The sequence below is a fragment of the Nicotiana attenuata genome, unplaced genomic scaffold (genome assembly GCF_001879085.1).
Source record: "Nicotiana attenuata strain UT unplaced genomic scaffold, NIATTr2, whole genome shotgun sequence".
Taxonomy (NCBI): Eukaryota; Viridiplantae; Streptophyta; class Magnoliopsida; order Solanales; family Solanaceae; genus Nicotiana; species Nicotiana attenuata.
Genome location: NW_017671860.1, coordinates 50,144 through 73,831, shown reverse-complemented (window position 1 = coordinate 73,831; position 23,688 = coordinate 50,144). Strand labels below are relative to the sequence as shown.

The 23,688-nt window shown below is 41.1% G+C and overlaps 1 protein-coding gene across 1 annotated transcript; it reads left to right on the top strand.

The window, feature by feature from the left end:
- The first annotated feature begins 9,018 nt into the window (after positions 1-9,018).
- LOC109210577 (L10-interacting MYB domain-containing protein-like) lies at positions 9,019-9,906 on the top strand. The gene is made up of 3 exons (XM_019374008.1): positions 9,019-9,342; positions 9,443-9,514; positions 9,679-9,906. Exons 1-3 carry the CDS (start codon positions 9,019-9,021, stop codon positions 9,904-9,906), a joined length of 624 nt encoding a protein of 207 aa, XP_019229553.1.
- Positions 9,907-23,688: the final 13,782 nt, after the last annotated feature.

The window sequence follows — 23,688 nt, the reverse complement described above, 5'->3', positions numbered from 1 at the left end:
ATTTCCCATATCAGAAACCTGCAATTTTCTATACTTAGCCGATTTTTAAGTCATTTTTACACCATTATCAAAACACAACTCCTTTGGGCGATTTTCCAAGAACAAATCTTCTTCTAAATCAATTGTAAGTTAGTTTTTACTCATTTCTTTCAATCATTTACATCTTTTAACATGATTTCAACCTAAACTCAAAGATTTTCATGGAGAAAATTGGGGGTTTTGGGTAGAACCTAGGTTTTTCAAAAATTGGGGATTTTGACCTCAATTTGAGGTCCGATTTCAAAACAAATAATATATTTTAGTTCGTGGAGGAATGGATAATCGGGTTTTGGTTTCGAACCTCGGGTTTTGACCACGTGGGCCCGGAGGCGATTTTTGACTTTTTGGGTAAAACTTTGGAAAACTCATTTTCATACATTGGGGTTGATTCATTTAGTGTTTATTAATGTAATTAAGTAATTTGTGATTAGATACGAGCGAATTGGCGGTGGAATTAAGGGGTAAAGCTGTACTTGAGGCTTGAGTTGTGTTTAAGGCATTGAGGTAAGTGTTTGGTCAAACCTTAGCTTGAGGGATTAGGAGTTAAGTCCTATTTGCTATGTGGTAATTGTCGAGTACGACGTATAGGCATGGTGACGAGTATCTATACGTTGATGTCTAGCATGACCGCGAGTCTTTAAATTGTGAATACTTTGATTTCGTTGTATCTTTTATGACTTGGTGATAATTCCTAATTGTGGTGAAAAGCTTGTGGAAGGAAATTGTGTCCTTTGAACATCGAGGAGCATTGGCTCAAGTTATATTACAATTGTGAAAGCATGTGAGATAATTGAAACCTTTGGAGCATTGGCTCAAGTGGTAAAGTGAGTTATGAAACAAAAGTGAAAGGAAGAGAAAGAATGATTAAATTGTTCCCTTGCCGGGATATTGATGCTTGTTGATTATTTTCCCTTGTCGGGATGTTGAGATTATTGATGTTGTACCCTTGCCGTGATTTAATTGTTTAATTGTGTTCCCTTGCCGGGATTTCTATTGTTATTTTGTTTATTCCCTTGCCCCTTGTTTGTAATTGTTGTTTGGGTGAGGAAGAGTGTTAAAACACGAAGGTTGATGTCATGCATTGTTTGCTTATTGTGAGGAAAGAGAGTAAAGCACGAAGGGTGATGCCGTGCCGCACGATGTACCATTCCGTGCCGATTCTACTGATTATATGTGAGGAAAGAGAGTAAAAGCACGAAGGTTGATGCCGTGCACGTTTTATTATATCATTGCTTGGTGAGGATGAGAGTCAAAGCACGAAGGGTGATGCCGTGCACTTGCTGCTTTCTAATTCTTCATTGATGTCTGAGTTGTGTAGTTTCCTTCTTTACTGGTTGGCTTTACTTGGAATTGTTACTTTCCCCATAGCATGCTCCGCCTCCCATAATGATTAGTTATCTCTGTATCTCGATTCTGCTGTATATGTATATATAACTGCACAGGTTATGTGGTAGTCCGGTCTAGCCTCGTCACTACTTCGCTGGGGTTAGGCCAGGCACTTACCAGCACATTGGGTCGGTTGTGCTGATACTACACTCTGTGTTCATTTGCACAGATCCAGGTACCGGACAACAGCAGTAGTTCAGGAGTCTTCCTTCAGTCCGAGACACCGAGGTAGCCTCGTAGGCGTCCGCAGGCCCGGCGTCTCCTCTATCTTATATTTCATTCTGTTATCTCATGTTTCGAGACAAACAGTGTTATATTTCTTTCTAACTATTGTATTCAGTGCTCTTAGTAGTCCGTGGATGTTGTGATACCAGTTCTTGGGTAGAGGCATATGATGATTTTCGCATTATTGTTCAGATTATTTAATTTAAGTCTTCCGCTTTAATTTCATATTTCCGCTGTTATTCCAATATTTAACGCTTGTGGTTATGATTGGTAAAAAGCATTCAAAATAAATGAGTTAGGAGTTTATGATTTGTGGCTTGCCTAGCTTCTACGAGTAGGCGCCATCACGACCCCCGAGGGTGGGAAATCTGGGTCGTGACAAGTTGGTATCAGAGCTCTAGGTTACATAGGTCTCACAACTCACGGACAAGCTTAGTAGAGTCTGAGGGATCGGTACGGAGATGTCTGTATTTATCCCTAGAGGCTACAGAGTTAGGAAAAGTTTCACATTTGTTCTTTCTTGTCGTGCGGTTTGGTTTCTCAACGCTAATTGAATTTCTACTCTGTTCTTTCGCAGATGGCGAGAACACGCGCTTCCTCATCTACCGATCAGCAATCTGAGCCCCAGGAAGCTCCCACGAGGGGCAGAGGGCGAGGCCGAGGCCGTGCTAGAGGCCGAGGCAGGGGCGGAGCTCAGCCCCGAGCAGCAGCACCAGTGGCAGAGCCTCAGGTTGATTTTGACGGGGAGGTTTCGGCCCCAGCAGTTCCAGTGGGCCCAGCTCAGGTCCCAGAGGGGTTTATTGCTACCCCAATTCTTCAGGACGCTCTGGTCCGATTGGTGGGCCTCATGGAGAGTGTCACCCGAGCAGGTTTACTTCCTGTAGCGCCAGCCGTCTCTCAGGCTGGAGGAGGGGCCTAAACTCCTGCTATTCATACTCCGGAGCAGGTAGCTCCCCGATTCAGACTCCAGCAGTTCAGCCAGTTGGAGCAGCTCAGCCGGGTGTGGTAGCCCAGGCCGGTGATGGGGCAGCTATGTCTGCCGATGCTTTATGGAGAATGGATAGGTTCACCAAGCTCTTCACTACTACCTTCAGTGGTGCATCTACCGAGGATCCTCATGATTATTTGGATAGCTGCCACGAGGTTCTTCGAAACAAGGGTATTGTTTAGACCAATGAGGTTGATTTCGCTACATTTTGCTTGTCTGGATCCGCCAAGACTTGGTGGAGGGATTATTGTTTAGCTAGACCAGCAGGATCGCCAACCTTGACCTGGGAGCAGTTCACGCATCTATTTCTGGAGAAGTTTCTCCTTATTACACAGCGAGAGGCCTATCGGAGGCAGTTCGAGCGTCTCCAGCAGGGATCCATGACAGTAACCCAGTACGAGACCAGGTTTACTAATTTGGCTCGCCATGCTCTTATTATACTTCCCACTGAGAGGGAGAGAGTGAGACGGTTTATTGATGGACTCATTCAGCCTATTCGTCTCTAGATGGCTAGAGAGGCTGGGAGCGAGATATCCTTTAAGGAGGCGACAATGTGGCCCAGAGGATTGAGATGGTATTGTCACAGGAGGGTGGTCATAGGGCAGACAAGAGACCCCGTCAGTCAGGCCGATTCAGTGGTGCCTCGTCTGGAGGCAGAGATTCGTATGATAGGGGTCATCCTTCTAGGCCTTTCCAATCTGCCCTCCAGGTTTCTCACGGTGCCTCAGGCGGCCGTGGTTCGCACGCGCACTATTTTGATCAGCAGCCCATCAGTGCACCGCCACTTTAGAGTTTCCGTGGTAGTCATTCAGGTCGATAGGGCCAGCAGACTCAGCAGCCGAGGGTTTGTTACGCTTGTGGTGACACGGGTCATATTGCCAGATTTTGCCCTCGAGCACCGAGCAGTTCTCAGCACCAGGTTCTCGTGCCATGGTTCAGGCACCAGGTGTTCCACAACCCGCCCAGCCAGCTAGAGGTGGGGGTAGAGGTGCTAGGGGTGGAGGTAGAGGTGGAGCTCAGACCGCCAGAGGTGGAGGCCAGCCAGGAGCAGGTCGACCTAGAGAGGTAGACCAGAGTGGTGGGGCCCAGCCCCGATGTTATGCTCTCAGGCGAGGCCCGAGGCAGAAGCTTCAGATGTGGTTATTACAGGTACGGTTCTGGTTTGTGATAGAGATGCTTCAGTGTTGTTTGATCCGGGGTCTACGTATTCGTATGTGTCATCTTATTTTGCCTCGTGTTTGGTCATTCCTTGTGATGCATTGGGTATTCCTGTTTATGTGTCTACACCGGTGGGTGACTCTATTATGGTCGATCGAGTCCATCGTTCTTGTGTTGTGGTGATTGGGGGTCTTGAGACGTGTAGATTTGTTGCTTTTAGACATGGTTGACTTCGATATTATATTGGGGATGGACTGGTTATCACCCTATCACGCTATCTTGGACTGCCATGCCAAGACTGTGAACTTAGCTTTACTGGGTATGCCTCGGTTAGAGTGGAGAGGGACTCCTGGTCATTCTACCCGCAGTGTTATATCGTATGTGAAGGCTCGGCGTATGGTTGAGAAGGGGTGTTTGGTCTATTTAGCCTATATTCGAGATTCCAGTGCTGAGGTTCCCTCTATTGATTCTGTGCCCATTGTTTGTGAGTTCCCTGATGTTTTTCCTTCAGACCTGCCGGGTATGCCACCCGACAACGATATTGATTTCTGCATTGATCTGGTACCGGGCACTCAGCCCATTTCTATCCCACCATATCGTATGGCCCCGCCAGAGTTGAAAGAGTTAAAGGAACAGTTGCAGGATTTTCTTGAGAAGGGTTTCATAAGACCCAGTGTCTCACCTTGGGTGCGCCGGTGTTATTTGTCAAGAAGAAGGATGGGTCAATGAGAATGTGTATTGATTACCGGCGATTGAACAAGGTAACAATCAAGAATAAGTATCCGCTGCCGAGGATTGATGATTTGTTCGACCAGCTTCAGGGTGCCAGGGTATTTTCCAAGATTGACTTGCGATCTGGCTACCATCAGTTGAGGATTAGGGCATCTGATGTCCCTAAGACAGCCTTCCGCACTCGGTACGGGCATTATGAGTTCTTGGTTATGTCATTCGAGTTGACAAATGCCCCAGCAGCTTTCATGGACTTGTTGAACCGAGTGTTCAGGCCTTATTTGGACTCATTCATGATAGTTTTCATTGATGATATATTGATATAGTCCCGCAGCTAGGAGGAGCACGAGCAGCACCTTAGAGTGGTTCTTCATTCTCTGAGGGGTAGTCGGTTATATGCTAAGTTCTCGAAGTGTTAATTCTGGTTGGGTTCAGTTGCATTTCTGGGTCATGTTATCAGCAGAGGGTATTCAGGTGGACCCAAAGAAGATTGAGGCAGTCAAGAACTGGCCTAGACCAGCATCAACTACAGAGATTCGAAGTTTCTTGGGGTTGGCAAGCTACTATCGACGGTTCGTGGAGGGGTTTTCATCTATTGCAGCCCCGATGACCAGATTGACCCAGAAGGGTGCCAGTTCAGATGGTCGGATGAGTGTGAGGCGAACTTTCAGAAGCTCAAGACAGCTTTGACTACGGCACCAGTGTTGGTTTTGCCCACAGGTTCAGGGCCTTATATAGTCTATTTGTGATGCTTCCCGTGTTGGGCTTGGAACAATGTTGATGCAGCATGGCAAAGTCATTGCCTATGCTTCGAGGCAGTTGAAGATTCATGAGAAGAACTATCCGGTTCATGATTTGGAGTTGGCAGCAATAGTTCACGCATTGAAGATTTGGAGGCATTATCTGTATGGCGTGGCATGTGAGGTGTTCACGGATCACAAGAGTCTTTAGTACTTGTTCAAGCAAAAGGAATTGAATTTGAGGCAGAGGAGGTGGTTGGAGTTGTTGAAGGATTACGATATCACCATTCTATATCATCCGGGGAAGGCCAATGTGGTGGCCGATGCATTGAGTAGGAAGTCAGCCAGTATGGGCATCTCGCTTATATTCCGGTCGATGAGAGGCAGCTTGCTTTCGATGTTCAGGCCATAGCCAATCAGTTCATGAGGCTGGATGTTTCTGAGCCTAGTCGTGTGTTAGCTTTCACGGTCGCTCGTTCTTCATTATTGGAGCGTATCCGTGATCGGCAGTATGATGATCCCCATTTGTGTGTCCTTAGAGACACGGTGCAGCACGGAGGTGCCAGGCATGTTACCTTAGATGATGATGGAGTTTTGAGATTGCAGGGTCGAGTATGTGTGCCTAATATGGATGGGCTCCGAGAGTTGATTTTGGAGGAGGCCCATAGCTCCCGGTACTCTATTCATCCGGGCGCCGCGAAGATGTATCAGGATTTGCGGCATCATTATTGGTGGTGTAGAATGAAGAAGGATATCGTAGCATATGTGGCTCATTGTTTGAATTGTCAGCAGGTTAAGTACGAGCATCAGAGGCCTGGTGGTTTATTTCAGAGGATTGAGCTTCCCTACATACTAAGACTCGTATTACCCAACGTGAATATGATACTCTTAGACTATTAATTGGGACACATTGGTCTGACAATTCCTTTTTACTGGCCCTTGCAGGTGTACCTAAAATAAAGCATGCATAAGAGTTTTACAAGTTATCAAAGTGACTAATTCAATAATTGATTATTTTTATGATATTAGAAAGATTGTTTACCTGAATGGAGGTAATTGTTGAAATTTGAGTGATTCAAGCATGGCAATTGCAAATAACACAATTATAAATCATGTAGTATTAATATTACACATAATTGAAAGAGATAGTCTTTTTTCTTTCTTTTTTTTTTTGTAAAACAAGCAACTTGAGCTGGCATAGCAATATGTATTATTAATTATACAACAAAAGAAAAATAATACTAATATTTAAGTAATAAGACTTAGATCGAATGTCTAACCGATTTTCTATGATGAATTGCAATTGTTCAATAACCTGTATTAAAATTGAGATTCGAAATTAGCCAAGTCCAAAACATGAAACAAAACATTATATAATAAAATTTTCTTGATGCAACACTAATGATAATTTCTTGATGCAACACCAAAAATTGGTGCATGCAAACGTGCTTGTAAAATATGAAGTAGCAAAAGATGTTGATATTAGTAAAGAAACAAAACCTGAAATCGCGATGTTGGAATAGGGTGAAGTTTGACGATTAAATTGTGACTTTTAGCTTCTTTTACATAAGTATTATGATACACAATTTGACACATAAAATGAATTGTATAAGTAAATTTGTGTGTAGGTCAAAAATACAAGAAAAATTTACCAACTAATAAAGACTTCTACCAAAATATAAGTCATAACGTGAAGAGACTTTTACCAAATAATTAAGGCACATTTAATACTCTAACTTTCCTTGTGTCTCAAGTCCCAACTTTTACCAAATGTAAAGGAAATCTAACTAAGAGCCTGTTTGGCCAAGTTTTTTGGAGGCCAAAAGTACTTTTTGAAAAATTTATTGTGTTTGGCAAAAATAAAAAAGTATTTTTGGCCAACAGCAGAAGCAGTTTTTCTGCTTTTGGGAAGAAGCAGAAAATTCTAGCTTCTTCCAAGAAGCATAAGCAGAAGCAGAAAATTAATTTATTCAAGACAAANCTATATATATATATATATATATATATATATATATATATATATATATATATATATATATATATATATATATATATATCGAGCCATCTTCAGTTTGAATGGTAAAGATGAGAAATTTATTAATATCGAGTGCTAAAAAATGAATAAATAAAGCAAATTATTTTCTTATGTAAGCGGTATTATTTAAATTGATCTCCAAATTTATTTTACTTTTGTACTTTCGATCCTAATAACTTTCGTTTCAAAACCCTTTATCTCCAAGAGATTTCTACCTCTTTTCCTTCTAACACATCCTATCACTGTAGGCAAAAATAAATTCAGAAAATAGTAGTCCTAATAGGTTTATGTACAATTGAAAGAACATTTGGAGTCTGGAAAAATAGGTTTTCTATTTTACGCTCAATGCCATCTTTCAAGTTTGACACTCAGATTCATCTTGTTACAACTACCATGGCTATACATAATTTCATCCGACGACGATCTTCTACTGATAAGGAATTCAACTATTATGCTAATGAAGACATTACTGCAGAGATTGAGGAAGGAGATGGGGCTTCTGGTATTCCTTTAGAAATGCAAGACAAGTCTTCGACTATTATGGAGGCGTTGCGTGATAGAATTAGAGATGAAATTGTTGAGAAATATTATCATGTGTGAGTCACTTTGCTTATTATTTCATGGTATAAATAACAAGTAATTATACTAGATAATGTTATTTCTTTGGTATAACTATATATGTTTCAAAGATTTAAATATTTAGTATGTATGNAAATTTATTAAAGTAATACGATCTAATATGTTCAAACAAACCCGATTAGGATTTAATTTAACTAATACTGTTTAATACTGACCGCGTATCGCGCGGGTACGACTTCTAGTTGTAAGAGAGTAAATTCTTTTGAAATTATGAAGTATTTCTTTATAATCGTTGGAAGTACTACAACGACTTTATGTTGAACTTTTCTTTTATATATATATATATATATATATATATATATATGTGTGTGTGTGTGTATTTGATATATTTACTTATTAAAATAATGATAGAAATTAAAAAAAAAACCATTCAAGATGAAGCAAAAACCAATGAAAAGACAAAAACGATTTTGAAAGATTCGTGTATATATAAAAGATATATGAATCTTTCAAATTCGTTTTTTTGTCTTTTCATTGATTTTTAATAGTTTTTTTTATTTCTACCATTATTTTAAAAATTAAAGATATCAAATACATGAATCAACTTGTAACTTTTCAAATTCTTTTTTGATTTTTCTTGTTTTTGATGTTTTCTTTGATTAATCTTGTTTTTTTATTTCTCTAAATTAATAAATATCCTAGAATTCTCCCAATAACTTTAATAGATTCATCTCCTTGAATACTTCATGCAAAATGAAGAGTCTTATCTATTACTATAAATAGACTTCTTCTCCTTTTTTCCTTGTGCAGATTCTTCTTCTTTGTCTCTTATTCCTCTTTAAAATAACAAACTAACAACCAGTACAAGTACTTTTTTCATAAGGTATGTTTTTTTTTGTAGTGTACCAATTTATTATACGCAATATCTAGTATGTACTTTTATTTTTATTCCTTTTTAACGTGCTTGCATGTAACAATGATAACACTGATTTCTAGTAATATGAGTGATTAATAGTTGAAATTTTCCCCCTTGATGCTCTTATTTTTTCTATCTTTCTCTTTTTTATTTATTTAGTTCTCTATTTTAATATTATTATTAACCACATGTTCTTAATGCATGAAAGAAAATGAGCAAGAAAATGACATTGGATAACAACTCTGAGAAGGCTAAATGGGATGCAGAAACTACAGAACTATTGTTAAATATATGTGTGGAAGAAATTTTAGCAGGAAATCGTCCTGGAACTCACTTCAGTAGATTAGGATGGTCTAATCTGGTGCAAAAGTTTAATGACAAAACCAGAAAAAACTATGATAAAGTTAAGTTGAAGAACAAGTGGGACAACCTCAAAGGTACATGGAAAGAATGGGATACTTTAGTTGGAAAAGAGACTGGTTTAGGATGGGATCCCGATAAAAAAATAATTCAAGCGAGTGCAGATTGGTGGGATAGGAAAATAAAGGTACTTGTAATTACTACGTAATTTTCAGTTAACATAATTTTATTTATTTATTTATTTGCTTTGGTATTTTAAATTCTCTTGTTCTTCTTCACATTTGTAGGAAAATCCAAATGTAGAGAAATTCAGAGAGAAAGGTTTACAACATCTACAACTGATGAATTCAGAGAGAAAGGTTTACTCTCGGATTTCAAGCGCAACTCTAGTTTTAGAAATCCAAATGAAACATTCAATTTTTTTCACTCCAGTCTTCGATGTACAATTGAAAGAACATTTGGAGTCTGGAAAAATAGGTTTTCTATTTTACGCTCAATGCCATCTTTCAAGTTTTACACTCAGATTCATCTTGTTACAACTACCATGGCTATACATAATTTCATCCGACGACGATCTTCTACTGATAAGGAATTCAACTATTATGCTAATGAAGACATTACTACAGAGATTGAGGAAGGAGATGGGGCTTCTGGTATTCCTTTAGAAATGCAAGACAAGTCTTCGACTATTATGGAGGCGTTGCGTGATAGAATTAGAGATGAAATTGTTGAAAAATATTATCATGTGTGAGTCACTTTGCTTATTATTTCATGGTGTAAATAACAAGTAATTATACTAGATAATATTATTGCTTTGGTATAACTATATATGTTACAAAGATTTAAATATTTAGTATGTATGTATACTTTATGTTTATATCTTAATTAAATTAAATAAAAACTAATAACAGTCTCTTATAATAATATTAAAATTTATTTTTCTTTTTAAATAAAAGTTTGGCACTATCCTTTTTGGTAATTTGATACTCAAAAGTACTTTTTATAAAGATTGGTCAAACACAATTTGTTTATCAAATATTGTAAAAAGTACTTCTTAAATGAATTGGCCAAACACAATTTTTTTTTTTTTTCAAATGTACTTTTGTAAAAAGTACTTTTTAAAATAAGCAGATTTTGGTAGCTTGGTCAAACGGGCTCTAAGTCTCAAGTCCGAACTTTCCTTGTGTAACAGTCGTGAAGAAATCTTTTATCAAACAATTAAGGCAAATATAATAACTCATTTAATACTCAAAAGAGTAAAAGGAATCTAACCAATTTAATGAGATAGGTCATTCAATGAGAGTGAAAGTTTAGGAATTTTTTTTATTGAGTTTTCTTGTGTAAGAAACTTGAAGAAATAATAAACATGAAGAAAATATAACCAAATAATTAAGGCAAAGCTTAATAACAAATCATTCAAGATTAGTTACCAAAAGATCTTACAATCCTTCAATTACTATATTGTCCAATGGAAACTTTATGTTTTAAAGGATAAAAAGGGTGAACGACATTTTTTTAAGGGCTTTCGTACTTTTAATATAATATAGATATAGATATAGATGATATCTATTTATAGGTTTCCTATGTAGATAATGGTGTTTTAATTTTCATTGGCGTATTTTATGAAATTGAGAACTAATTACAATTCAACTTAAACTTGAAAAAAGAAATTCAAACCAAAATTGGTTTAAAAGTGGATCTCAGTGAAGTTTATTATTGTCCACATTCTGTGATGACCCAAACGGTCATCACTTGTTTTAAATTAAATTAAATGACTCCAAGGCCTTGAAAACCTCATTTGGAGTCACCTCGATTTGCATGCGCAGTCCGAGCGCGTAGCCGGAAAGATTAAATATGAAAATCTGTGAAAAATGGTAAAATTTGGTTATAATATGAGTTAATTTGACTTCGGTCAATGTTTTGGGTAAAGGGACTCGGACCCGTGATTTGACGGTTCCGGAGGGTCCGTAGGAAAATATGGGACTTGGGCGTATGCTCGGAATTGAATTCCGAGGCAAGCCCAGGAAATGAATTTTAGAAAGAAATTGTTTTCTGAAATTGTTTAAGGAAATTGGAAATGAAATTTGATTAGAACATGTTAGTATCGGGCCGTATTTTGGTTCCGGCGTCCGGTACAGGTGATTTAAGATGTCTTTGTAAAATTTGATGATAAACGGATATCATTTGACGTGATTCGGACCTAAATTGAAAATTTTGATATTTTAAGAAGTTTGAAAGAATTCATGGATTCTGAGGTTTAATCCGATGTTTATGATGTTATCTTGGCGATTTGATCGCACGAATAAGTCTGTAGGGTGTTTTTGAGGTTGTGTGTATATTTGGTTTGGAGCCCCGAGGGCTTGGGTGAGTTTTGGATAGGCCACGGGTGCATTTTGTGGACTTTGAAAAATTTCTGGTATTTCTGATCTGCAGGCTTCGCATTTGCAAAGCCAGTCTCGCAAATGCGAGCCTTGCATCGCAAATGCGACCAAGTGGTTCGCAAATGCGAAGTAGGGCCAGCCGCAAATGCGACATTTTTTATCGCAATTGCGAAAATCCGGGATTTTCAAAGTGTTAACAAATGCGAACGATATTTCGCAATTCCCACATCAGCAGGTCAGGGTTCGCAATTGTGAACCCCTGTTCCCATTTCCCATAACTGAGACCTGCATTTTTTTTTATACTTAGCCGATTTTGAACCATTTTTAACATATTTTCAAAACACAAACTCCTTTGGGCGATTTTCCAAGAACAACTCTCCTTCCAAATCGATTGTAAGTTAGTTTTTACTCATTTCCTTCAACCATCAACATCTTTTAACATGATTTCAACCTAAAATCAAAGATTTTCATGGGGAAAATTGGGTGTTTTGGGTAGAACCCAGGTTTGTTTCAAAACTTGGGGATTTGGACCTCAATTTGAGGTCCGATTTCAAAACAAATTATATATTTGAGTTCGTGGGGAATGGTTAATCGGGTTTTGGTTCGAACCTCAGGTTTTGACCACGTGGGCCCGGGGGTGATTTTTGACTTTTTGGGTAAAACTTTGGAAAACTCATTTTCATGCATTGAGGTTGATTCATTTAGCATTTACTGATGTAATTAAATAATTTGTAATTAGATACGAGCGAATTGGCAGTGGAATCAAGGGGTAAAGCTATAATTGAGACTTGAGTTGTGCTCAAGGCATTGAGGTAAGTGTCCGGTCTAACCCTAGCTTGAGGGATTAGGAGTTGAGTCATCATTGCTATTTGGTTCTTGTTGAGTACGACGTATAGGCATGGTGATGAGTATCTATGCGTTGGTGTCGAGCATGACTGTGAGTCTTAAATTGATAGTTGTTGTGTTCCTAAATGACATTTCGGATGCCTTAAATGATGACTCTTGATATTGAGTAAAGATTTAGTTTATCCCCGTGGACTTTATTATGCTTGAGTATTGATATTAATCGGACTGAGTAGGAGTTGAGCTAGGATTGGTTATAGCCGGTTCTCCCTAGCCGGTATGGTTGATTTGATATTGTTGTTCCCTTGCCGGGAAATTTCTATGTAGATTTTGTTCCCTTGCCGGGAAATTTCTATGTAGCTTTTGTTCCCTTGCCGGGATTTTATTGTGATATTGTGTTGGAATGAAATGGGAGCGGGTGGTACGTCTACCACGAGATTTGATGAAATGGGAGCGGGTGGTACGCCTACCACAAGTTATAGTGAAATGGGAGCGGGTGGTACGCCTACCACGAGTTATGATGAAATGGGAGCGGGTGGTACGCCTACCACGAGATATGATGAAATGGGAGCGGGTGGTACGCCTACCACGAGATATGAGAAATGGGATCGGGTTGCACGCCTGCAACGAGATGTGTACTGACAGTGAAATCTGCCTTTATTTTCCTTATCAATGTTAGAGTTAAATTGTTGATTTTCCTTATTATTCTCTTGAAATTCTGTATTATCTGCTATCTCTGAAGCATGATCCCCTTCCTAGTTTTATCTTGTTTATCTCTGTCTATCTTCCGTTGTATATATACGCAACTGCACAGGTTTATCTGGAGCCTCATCACTACCTCGCCGGGGTTAGGCCAGGAACTTACCAGCACATGGGGTCGGTTGTGCTGATACTACACTTTGCACTGTGTGCAGATCCCGGAGCAGCATTTGGTCATCAACAGTAGATCGGGAGCTATCCTTCAGTTCGAGACTCCGAGGTAGCCCTGCTGGCGTCCGCAGGCCCGACTTCTCTTCTATTAGTTTTTATGTTCTGTTGTCATTTGTACTTGAGACAGACTATGTTCCTTTCTTTCACACACTTATTTGTAGTAAATCCTAGATAGTCCGTGGATGTTGTGACACCAGGTTTTGGTTAGAGGCATGTGTTGGTCTTCAGGATAATTCGGTTTTATATTTATTTAAACTTCTGCTAGATTTCCTATTCCGCTATTATTTAATTGTTAATTTACTGTTAATTTAATTGGTTAAAAAGGAACTAAAAACAAAAGCGTTTAAAGATTTTTAGTTCGTGGCTTGCCTAGCTTCTATGAGTAGGCGCCATCACGACTCCCGAGGGTGGGAAATACGGGTCGTGACAAGTTGGTATCAGAGCTCTAGGTTACATAGGTCTCACAATATACGGACAAGCTTAGTAGAGTCTGAGGGATCGGTACGGAGACGTCTGTATTTATCCCCTAGAGGCTACAGAGTTAGGAAAAGTTTCGCATTTGTTCTTTCTTGTCGTGCGGTTTGGTTTCCCAAATTCTAATTGAATTTCTACTATGTTCTTTCGCAGATGGCGAGAACACGCGCTTCCTCATCTACCGATCAGCAGGCCGAGCCCCCAGCAGCTCCCATGAGGGGCAGAGGGCGAGGCAGAGGCCGTGCTAGGGGCCGAGGCAGGGGCAGAGCTCAGCCCAGGGCAACAACACCTGTAGCGTAGCCTCAGGTTGATTTTGATGACAAGGTTCCAGCCCCAACAGTTCCGGTGGGCCCAGCTCAGGTCCCAGAGGGGTTTATTGCCACCCCAGTCCTTCAGGATGCTCTGGTGCGTCTAGTGGGCCTCATGGAGAGTGTCACCCAAGCAGGTTTACTTCATGTAGCACCAGCCGTCTCTCAGGATGGAGGAGGAGCCCAGACTCCTGCTACTCGCACTCCGGAGCAGGTAGCTCCCCAGATTCAGACTCCAGCGGCTCAGCTAGTTGGGGCGGTTCAGCCGGGTGTGGGAGCTCAGACCGGCGATGGTGCAGCCATGTCTACAGATGCTTTGTGGAGATTGGACAGGTTCACCAAGCTCTTCACTACTACCTTCAGCGGTGCACCTACTGAAGATCCCCAGGTTTATCTGGACAGTTGTCACGAGGTTCTTCGGAACATGGGGATTGTTGAGACCAATGGAGTTGATTTTGCTACATTTCGCTTGTCTGGATACGCCAAGACTTGGTGGAGGGATTATTGCCTAGCTAGACCAGCAGGATCACCAGCCTTGACCTGGGGGCAGTTCACACAGCTATTTCTGGAGAAGTTTCTCTTTATTACAGAACGAGAGGCCTATCGGAGGCAGTTCGAGCGTCTTCAGCAGGGATCCATGACTATCACCCAGTACGAGACCGGATTCATAGATTTGGCTCGCCATGACCTTATTATACTTCCCACTGAGAGGGAGAGAGTGAGACGGTTTATTGATAGACTCATTCAGCCGATTCGTCTCCAGATGGCTAGAGAGACTGGGAGTGAGATATCCTTCCAGGAGGTGGCCAATGTGGCCCGGAGGATTGAGATGGTACTATCACAAGGGGTGGTCATGGGGCAGACAAGAGGCCTCGTCATTCAAGAAGATTCGGTGGTACATCGTCTGGAGGTAGAGATTCATATGGTAGAGGCCATCCTCCTAGGCCCTTTCAGCCGGCTCTTCAGGTTTCTCACAGTGCTTAAGGTGGCCGTGGCCCTCAGATGCAGTATTCCGATCAGCAGCCCTACCGTGCACCACCAGCACCTATCAGTGCACCACCGCTTCAGAGTTTCAAGGGTCGTCAGCCCCAGCAGCCGAGGGCTTGTTTTACTTGTGGCGACACGAGGCACATTGCTAGGTATTGCCCTCGCGCACCAGGTGGCTCTCAACATCAGAATTCCCGTGCTATGGTTCATGCACCAGGTGTTCCACAGCCCGCCCAGCCAGCTAGAGGTGGGGGTAGAGGTGCTAGAGGTGGAGGTAGAGGTACTAGAGGTGGAGCTCAGACCGCTAGAGGTGGAGGCCAGCCAGCATCAGACCAACGCAAAGATGTGGTTCAGGGTGGTGAGGCCCAGCCCCGATGTTATGCTGTTCAGGCCAGGCCCGAGGTTGAGGCTTCAGATGTAGTTATTACAGGTACGGTTCTGGTTTATGATAGAGATGCTTCAGTGTTATTTGATCCAGGGTCTACGTATTCGTATGTGTCATCTTATTTTGCACCGTACCTGGTCATGCCTAGTGATCCATTGAGTGTTCCTGTTTATGTGTCTACACCGGTGGGTGATTCTATTGTGGTCGATCAAGTCCATCGTTCTTGTATTGTGGTGATTGGGGGTCTTGAGACTCGTGTAGATTTGTTGCTTTTAGACATGGTTGACTTCGATATTATAATGGGATGGACTGGTTATCACCTTACCACGCTATCTTGGACTGTCATGCCAAGACTGTAACCTTAGCTTTACTGAGTATGCCTCGTTTAGAGTGGAGCGGGACTCATGGTCATTCTACTCGCGGTGTTATCTCGTATGTGAAGGCTCGATGTATGGTTGAGAAGGGGTGTTTGGCCTATTTGGCTTATGTTCGCGATTCTAGTGCTGAGGTCCCTTCTATTGATTCTGTGCCCGTTGTTCGAGAGTTTCCTGAGGTTTTCCCTTTAGACCTGCCGGGTATGCCACCCGACAGGGATATTAAATTTTGCATTGATTTGGATCCGGTCACTCAGCCCATTTCTATCCCGCCGTATCGTATAGCCCCGCCGGAGTTGAAAAATTTAAAGGAACAGTTGCAGGACTTACTTAAGAAGGGTTTCGTTAGACCCAGTGTCTCGCCTTGGGGTGCGCCGGTGTTGTTTGTTAAGAAGAAGGATGGGTCCATGAGAATGTGTATTGATTACCGGCAATTGAACAAGGAAACAATCAAGAATAAGTATCCGCTGCCGAGGATTGATGATTTGTTCGACCAGCTTCAGGGGGCCAAGGTATTTTCCAAGATTGACTTGAGATCTGGTTACCATCAGTTGAGGATTAGGGAATCCGATGTCCCTAAGACAGCTTTCCGCACTCGGTACGGGCATTATGAGTTCTTGGTTATGTCATTTGGGTTGACAAATGCCCCAGCAGCTTTTATGGATTTGATGAACCGAGCGTTTAGGCCCTATTTGGATTCGTTCGTGATAGTCTTCATTGATGATATATGGATATATTCCCGCAGCCATGAGGAGCACGAGCAGCACCTTAGAGTGGTTCTTCAGACTCTGAGGGATAGTCAGTTATATGTAAAGTTCTCCAAGTGTGAGTTCTGATTGAGTTCAGTTGCATTTCTGAGTCACGTGGTGTCAGCAGAGGGTATTCAGGTTGATCCGAAGAAGATTGAGGCAGTCAAGAACTGGCCTAGACCAGCACCGGCTATAGAGATTCGGAGTTTCTTGGGATTGGCAGGCTACTATCGTCGGTTCGTGGAGGGGTTTTCATCTATTGCAGCCCCGATGACCAGATTGACCTAGAAGGGTGCCCAGTTCAGGTGGTCGGATGAGTGTGAGGCGAGCTTTCAGAAGCTCAAGAGAGCTATGACTACGGCACCGGTGTTGGTTTTGCCCACAGGTTCAGGGCCTTATACAGTTTATTGTGATGCTTCCCGTGTTGGGCTAGGAGTAGTGTTGATGCAGGATGGCAAAGTCATTGCCTATGCTTCGAGGCAGTTGAAGATTCATGAGAAGAACTATCCGGTTCATGATTTGGAGTTGGCAGCCATAGTTCACGCATTGAAGATTTGGAGGCATTATTTGTATGGTGTGGCATGTGAGGTATTCACGGATCACAAGAGCCTTCAGTATTTGTTCAAGTAAAAGGAGTTGAATTTGAGGCAAGGAAGGTGGTTGGAGTTGTTGAAAGATTATGATATCACCATTCTATATCATCCGGGAAAGGCCAATGTGGTGGCCGATGCATTGAGTAGGAAGTCAGCCAGTATGGGCAGTCTTGCTTATATTCCGGTTGGTGAGCGGCCACTTGCTTTGGATGTTCAGGATTTGGCCAATCAGTTCGTGAGACTGGATGTCTCTGAGCCCAATCGAGTGTTAGCTTTCACGGTCGCACGTTTTTCATTATTGGAGCATATCCGTGATCGCAGTATGATGATCCCCATTTGTGTGTCCTCAGAGACACGGTGCAGCGCGGAGGTGCCAGGCAGGTTACCTTGGGTGATGATGGAATTTTGAGATTCTAGGGTCGAGTTTGTGTGCCTAATGTGGATGAGCTCCGAGAGTTGATTTTAGAGAAGGCCCATAGCTCCCGGTAGTCTATTCTTCCGGGCGCCGCGAAGATGTATCAGGATTTGCGGCAACATTATTGGTGGCGTAGAATGAAGAAGGATATCATTGCATATGTGGCTCGGTGTTTGAATTGTTAGCAGGTTAAGTGCGAGCATCAGAGGCCGGGTGGGTTATTTTAGAGGATTGAGCTTCCCGAGTGGAAGTGGGAGCGGATCACTATGGACTTCGTTACTGGACTCCCACAGACTACGAAGAAGTTCGACGCAGTATGGGTCATTGTTGATAGGCTGACCAAGTCAGCACATTTCATTCCTGTGGCAGTCTCCTATTCTTCTAAGAGGTTAGCTGAGATCTATATTCGGGATATTGTTCGCCTTCATGGTGTGCCCATATCTATCATTTCGGACCGGGGTACGCAGTTTACCTCGCGTTTCTGGAGAGCAGTTCAGCGAGAGTTGGGCACATGGGTTGAGTTGAGCACATCATTTCATCCCCGGACGGACAGGCAGTCTGAACGGACTATTCAGATTTTGGAGGATATGCTCCGAGCTTGTGTCATTGACTTTGGAGGCTTGCGGGATCAGTTTTTGCCTTTAGAAGAGTTTGCCTACAACAACAACTACCAGTCGAGTATCCATATCGCTCCTTATGAGGCTTTATATGGTAGGCGGTGTCGATCTCCAGTTGGATGGTTTGAGCCGGGAGAGGCTCGGTTGTTGGGTACGGATCTGGTTCAGGGGGCCTTGGACAAGGTCAGGATTATTCAGGATAGGCTTCGTACAGCTCAGTCCAGGTAGAAGAGTTATGTAGACCGCAAGATTCGAGATGTGGCTTTTATGGTCGGTGAGCGCGTATTGCTCCGAGTATCGCCTATGAAGGGGGTGATGAGATTTGGGAAGAAGGGCAAGCTTAGCCCTAGATTCATTGATCCGTTTGAGATTCTTGATGGAGTGGGATATATGGCTTATAGAATTGCATTGTCGCCGAGCTTATCAGCTGTGCATCCAGTGTTTCATGTGTCCATGCTTCGGAGGTATCACGGCGATCCAGCCCACGTGTTAGATTTCAGCACTATCCAGTTGGACAAGGACTTGTCTTGTGTGGAGGAGCCGGTAGCTATTCTAGACCGGCAGATTCGTCAGTTGAGATCGAAGAGTTTTCCTTCTGTTCGTGTTCAGTGGAGAGGTCAGCCTCCTGAGGTATCGACCTGGGAGTCCGAGTCTGATATGCGGAGCCGTTATCCCCATCTTTTCCCCGACTCAGGTACTTCTTTCTTTTGTCCGTTAGAGGACAAACGGTTGTTTTAAATTAAATTCTATGACTCCGAGTCCTTGAAAACCTCATTTGGAGTCACCTCAATTTGCGTGCGCAGTCCGGGCGCGTAGCCGGAAAGCTTAAATATGAAAATCTGTAAAAATGGTAAAATTTGGTTATAATATGAGTTAATTTGACTTCGGTCAATGTTTTGGGGAAACGAACCCGGACCCGTGATTTGACGGTCCCGGAGGGTCCGTAAGAAAATATGGGACTTGGGTGTATGCCCGGAATCGAATTCCGAGGTCCCAAGCCCGCGAAATGAATTTTTGAAAGAAATTGTTTTCTGAAATTGTTTAAGGAAATTGGAAATGAAATTTGATTAGAACATGTTAGTATCGGGCCGTATTTTGGTTCTAGTGCCCGGTACAGGTCTTATATATGATTTAAGATGTTTCTGTGAAATTTGATTAAAAACGGACATCATTTGACGTGATTCGGACCTAAAATTGGAAAATTTTATGTTTTAAGAAGTTTGAAAGAATTCATGGATTATGAGAGTTTAATCCGATGTTTATGATGTTATCTTGGCGATTTGATCGCACGAATAAGTCCGTAGGGTATTTTTGAGGTTGTGTGTATATTTGGTTTGGAGCCCCGAGGGCTCGGGTGAGTTTTTGATAGGCCACGGGTGCATTTTGTGGACTTTGATAAATTTCTGGTATTTCTGATCTGCACGCTTCGCATTTGCGAATGCGACCAAGTGGTTTGCAAATGCGAAGTAGGGCCAGCCGCAAATGCGACATTTTTGATCGCAATTGCGAAAATTCGGGATTTTCAAAGTGTTCACAAATGCGAACGATATTTCGCAATTCCCACATCAGCGGGCCGGGGTTCGCAATTGTGAACCCCTGTTCGCATTTCCCATAACTAAGACCTGCATTTTCTTTATACTTAGCCGATTTTGAACCATTTTTAACATCTTTTCAAAACACAAACTCCTTTGGGCGATTTTCCAAGAACAACTCTCCTTCCAAATCGATTGTAAGTTAGTTTTTACTCATTTCCTTCAACCATCAACATCTTTTAACATGATTTCAACCTAAAATCAAAGATTTTCATGGGGAAAATTGGGTGTTTTGGGTAGAACCTAGGTTTTTTTCAAAAATTGGGGATTTGGACCTCAATTTGAGGTCCGATTTCAAAACAAATTATATATTTGAGTTCGTGGGTAATCGGGTTTTGGTTCGAACCACAGGTTTTGACCACGTGGGCCCGGGGGTGATTTTTGACTTTTTGGGTAAAACTTTGGAAAACTCATTTTCATGCATTGAGGTTGATTCATTTAGCGTTTATTGATGTAATTAAGTAATTTGTAATTAGATACGAGCGAATTGGCGGTGGAATCAAAGGGTAAAGCTATAATTGAGACTTGAGTTGTGTTCAAGGCATTGAGGTAAGTGTCCGGTCTAACCCTAGCTTGAGGGATTAGGAGTTGAGTCATAATTGCTATTTGGTTCTTGTTGAGTACGACGTATAGGCATGGTGACAAGTATCTATGCGTTGGTGTCGAGCATGACCGTAAGGCTTAAATTGATAGTTGTTGTGTTCCTAAATGACATTTCGGATGCCTTAAATGATGACTCTTGATATTGAGTAAAGATTTAGTTTATCCTCGTGGACTTTTTTTATGCTTGAGTATTGATATTAATTGGACTGAGTAGGAGTTGAGCTAGGGTTGGTTATAGCCGGTTCTCCCTTGCCGGGATGGTTGATTTGATATTGTTGTTCCCTTGCCGGGAAATTTCTATGTAGCTTTTGTTCCCTTGCCGGGATTTTATTGTGATATTGTGTTGGAATAAAATGGGAGCGGGTGGTACGCCTACCACGAGATTTGATGAAATGGGAGCGGGTGGTACGCCTACCACGAGATTTGATGAAATGGGAGCGGGTGGTACCTACCACAAGTTATAGTGAAATGGGAGCGAGTGGTACGCCTACCACGAGTTATGATGAAATGGGAGTGGGTGGTACGCCTACCACGAGATTTGATGAAATGGGAGCGGGTGGTACGCCTACCACGAGATATGAGAAATGGGATCGGGTTGCACGCCTGCAACGAGATGTGTACTAACAGTGAAATCTGCCTTTATTTTCCTTATCAGTGTTAGAGTTAAATTGTTGATTTTCCTTATTATTCTCTTGAAATTCTGTATTATCTGCTATCCCCGAAGCATGACCCCCTCCCTAGTTTTATCTTGTTTATTTCTGTCTATCTTTCGTTGTATATATACGCAACTGCATAGGTTTATCTGGAGCCTGGTCCTAGCCTCGTCACTACCTCGCCGGGGTTTGTTCATTAGCAGTAGATCGGGAGCTATCCTTCAGTCCGAGACTCCGAGGTAGCCCTGCTAGCATCCGCAGGCCCGGCGTCTCTTCTATCAGTTTTTATGTTCTGTTGTCATTTGTACTCGAGACAGACTATGTTCCTTTCTTTCACACACTTATTTGTAGTAAATCCTAGATAGTCCGTGGATGTTGTGACACCAGGTTCTGGTTAGAGGCATGTGTTGGTCTTCAGGATGATTCGGTTTTATATTTATTTAAGACTTCCGCTAGATTTCCTATTCCGTTGTTATTTAATTATTTATTTACTGTTAATTTAATTGGTTAAAAAGGAATTAAAAACAAAAGCATCAACTTCTATGAGCAGGCGCCATCACGACTCCCGGGGATGGGAAATCCGGGTCGTGACACATTCACAAACTTTTATTTTCTAACAAAGAATACAACTATCAAACTCATTTTTATGAATTTTTTCCAACAATATTATATTCAAATATATGTCCAATCTAACCTAAGTATAAATTTCACCGCATGTCCTTTTTGTGAGCCGGTGTTTAAATTCTATCCGTTTTAAACACGATTTAAATAATTCTAGTAAAACTTGCAAATAATTGAACAACACAGACAAGATTTGTCAATAAGGCAAGACTCATGAGCAATTTAAAAAAAAAAAAAAAAAAGCAGAATGATGATTGTGCCAAAGTTAAACACGCCCAACATAACCGATAAGCAATGCAACATTTTCCAATTCGACAAGAATTCTGAACAAAATTAACATAATAACTAGAATAAAGATTGTAACAAATTGTGCTCGCCCGACCAATGGCGGGGTAGGAGAGATTATGGCCAGTGAGAATTGAATTAGTGATCTCACAAAGGTTTTGAACCCCTTTAACCACTAAGATATGCTTTTGGCATGTGTCAAGGAAATTCAAAGCATAATATGCATGGTGTAATTTTTCGGCTAAAGAGGTTCGAGTGAACACCCTTCCGCCTAGGTTGTTCATTTGGATTGGATATCCAAAATCCGAACCGATCCGTTCAATTTTGAATTTCAGATCAGATTCGGATTGGTATAATTTTAATCCGACCCGATTCGAAATCCGAAATTATTAGGGCATGTATAAATACTAAACTTTAATTTCTGATAGTCAGTACTTCCTTTACATCTTCCTCCAATTATTACCTTTACAATTGCTCGATTTAGCTATATTGACACCATAGTACTCTCATAATTGCATAAACATGAATTTTTCTTACTGTATTGCCTCTTTTACAAAGAAAATATACATAAGAGTTTGCAACTTTGAGGCATAATAATTCGAACCGAAATTCTAAAATCCGATCCAATCTAACATTAATTCAGATTGGATTTTCTAGAATTCGAAATCCGAATTTGAAATGTGCTAAATCCGATCTGATCCATGCACAGCCCTGCTTCCGCCCCTGCATCCAACATAACATATGAACATGGTAAGATGTCGATCCACGGCCCGTGAACAATTTAACAAGTTAGGTAGAATAAAAAGGGAAACTTACACAAATGTCCCATATAAATCTCAACTTACCAACCTCTAGCCATTAGTCATAGACTTACCAAAACTAGCCAACAAAAATTGAAAACCCAAATAATAGGGTTCTTTCTATCAAAGAATCACATGCAAAAATCACATTCCATATTTTTAAGCGTGATTAACAACATTAGATACAAGACGGAAAGGAAATTTCATGGACGGGGTAGCAAATAAGGTGATGAAATATAAAAATCTATACAATATTCCAAAAATCTAAACAAAACAGGAACTTTTTCAATGGGTATAGTTGAAATTCATTGAAAATATATAGATAAGTCAATATACAAAATTTGAGGAAGATTGGAGGTGATTTGGACTAGTTTTGTATCAAAATTCTTAGTTAAATCGAGTTCAAAAAAGTCTTCTGCGACATATGTATCAAACATGTATCACGCATGTATCTCACACACAGGTATACATGGATATACACGTGATAGATAATTGATACAAATATGATACATATGTGATACACATATAATTTTTTTCATGTTCAGCTTTTACTTCGAATTTTCAATTCAAACCACCTCAAAACTTCACCAAATCATCCCAAAAATGAGATTCAAGCTCCTTAAGTTGTGCCCAATCTATTCTAATAACACCCACTCAAAACAAAGCAAAAAATTGATATTTTTTTGCTACAAATAGCTAATTGGCTAATTTGGCTAATATTAGTAATATTTTATCAATTGGCCAATTTTTGTAATGAGCTACTTATAAATGGACATGACTGGTAATTTCCCGAATAAAAATTATATCAAAGCGACGTCATGCCCAACATAACTTGTGAAACGTAAATTTTCATTCTTCCGATTTTTGTGTCGTCGAGGCTATTTTGGCACAAATTTCTTAAACGGGGACAAAAATTAAATAGC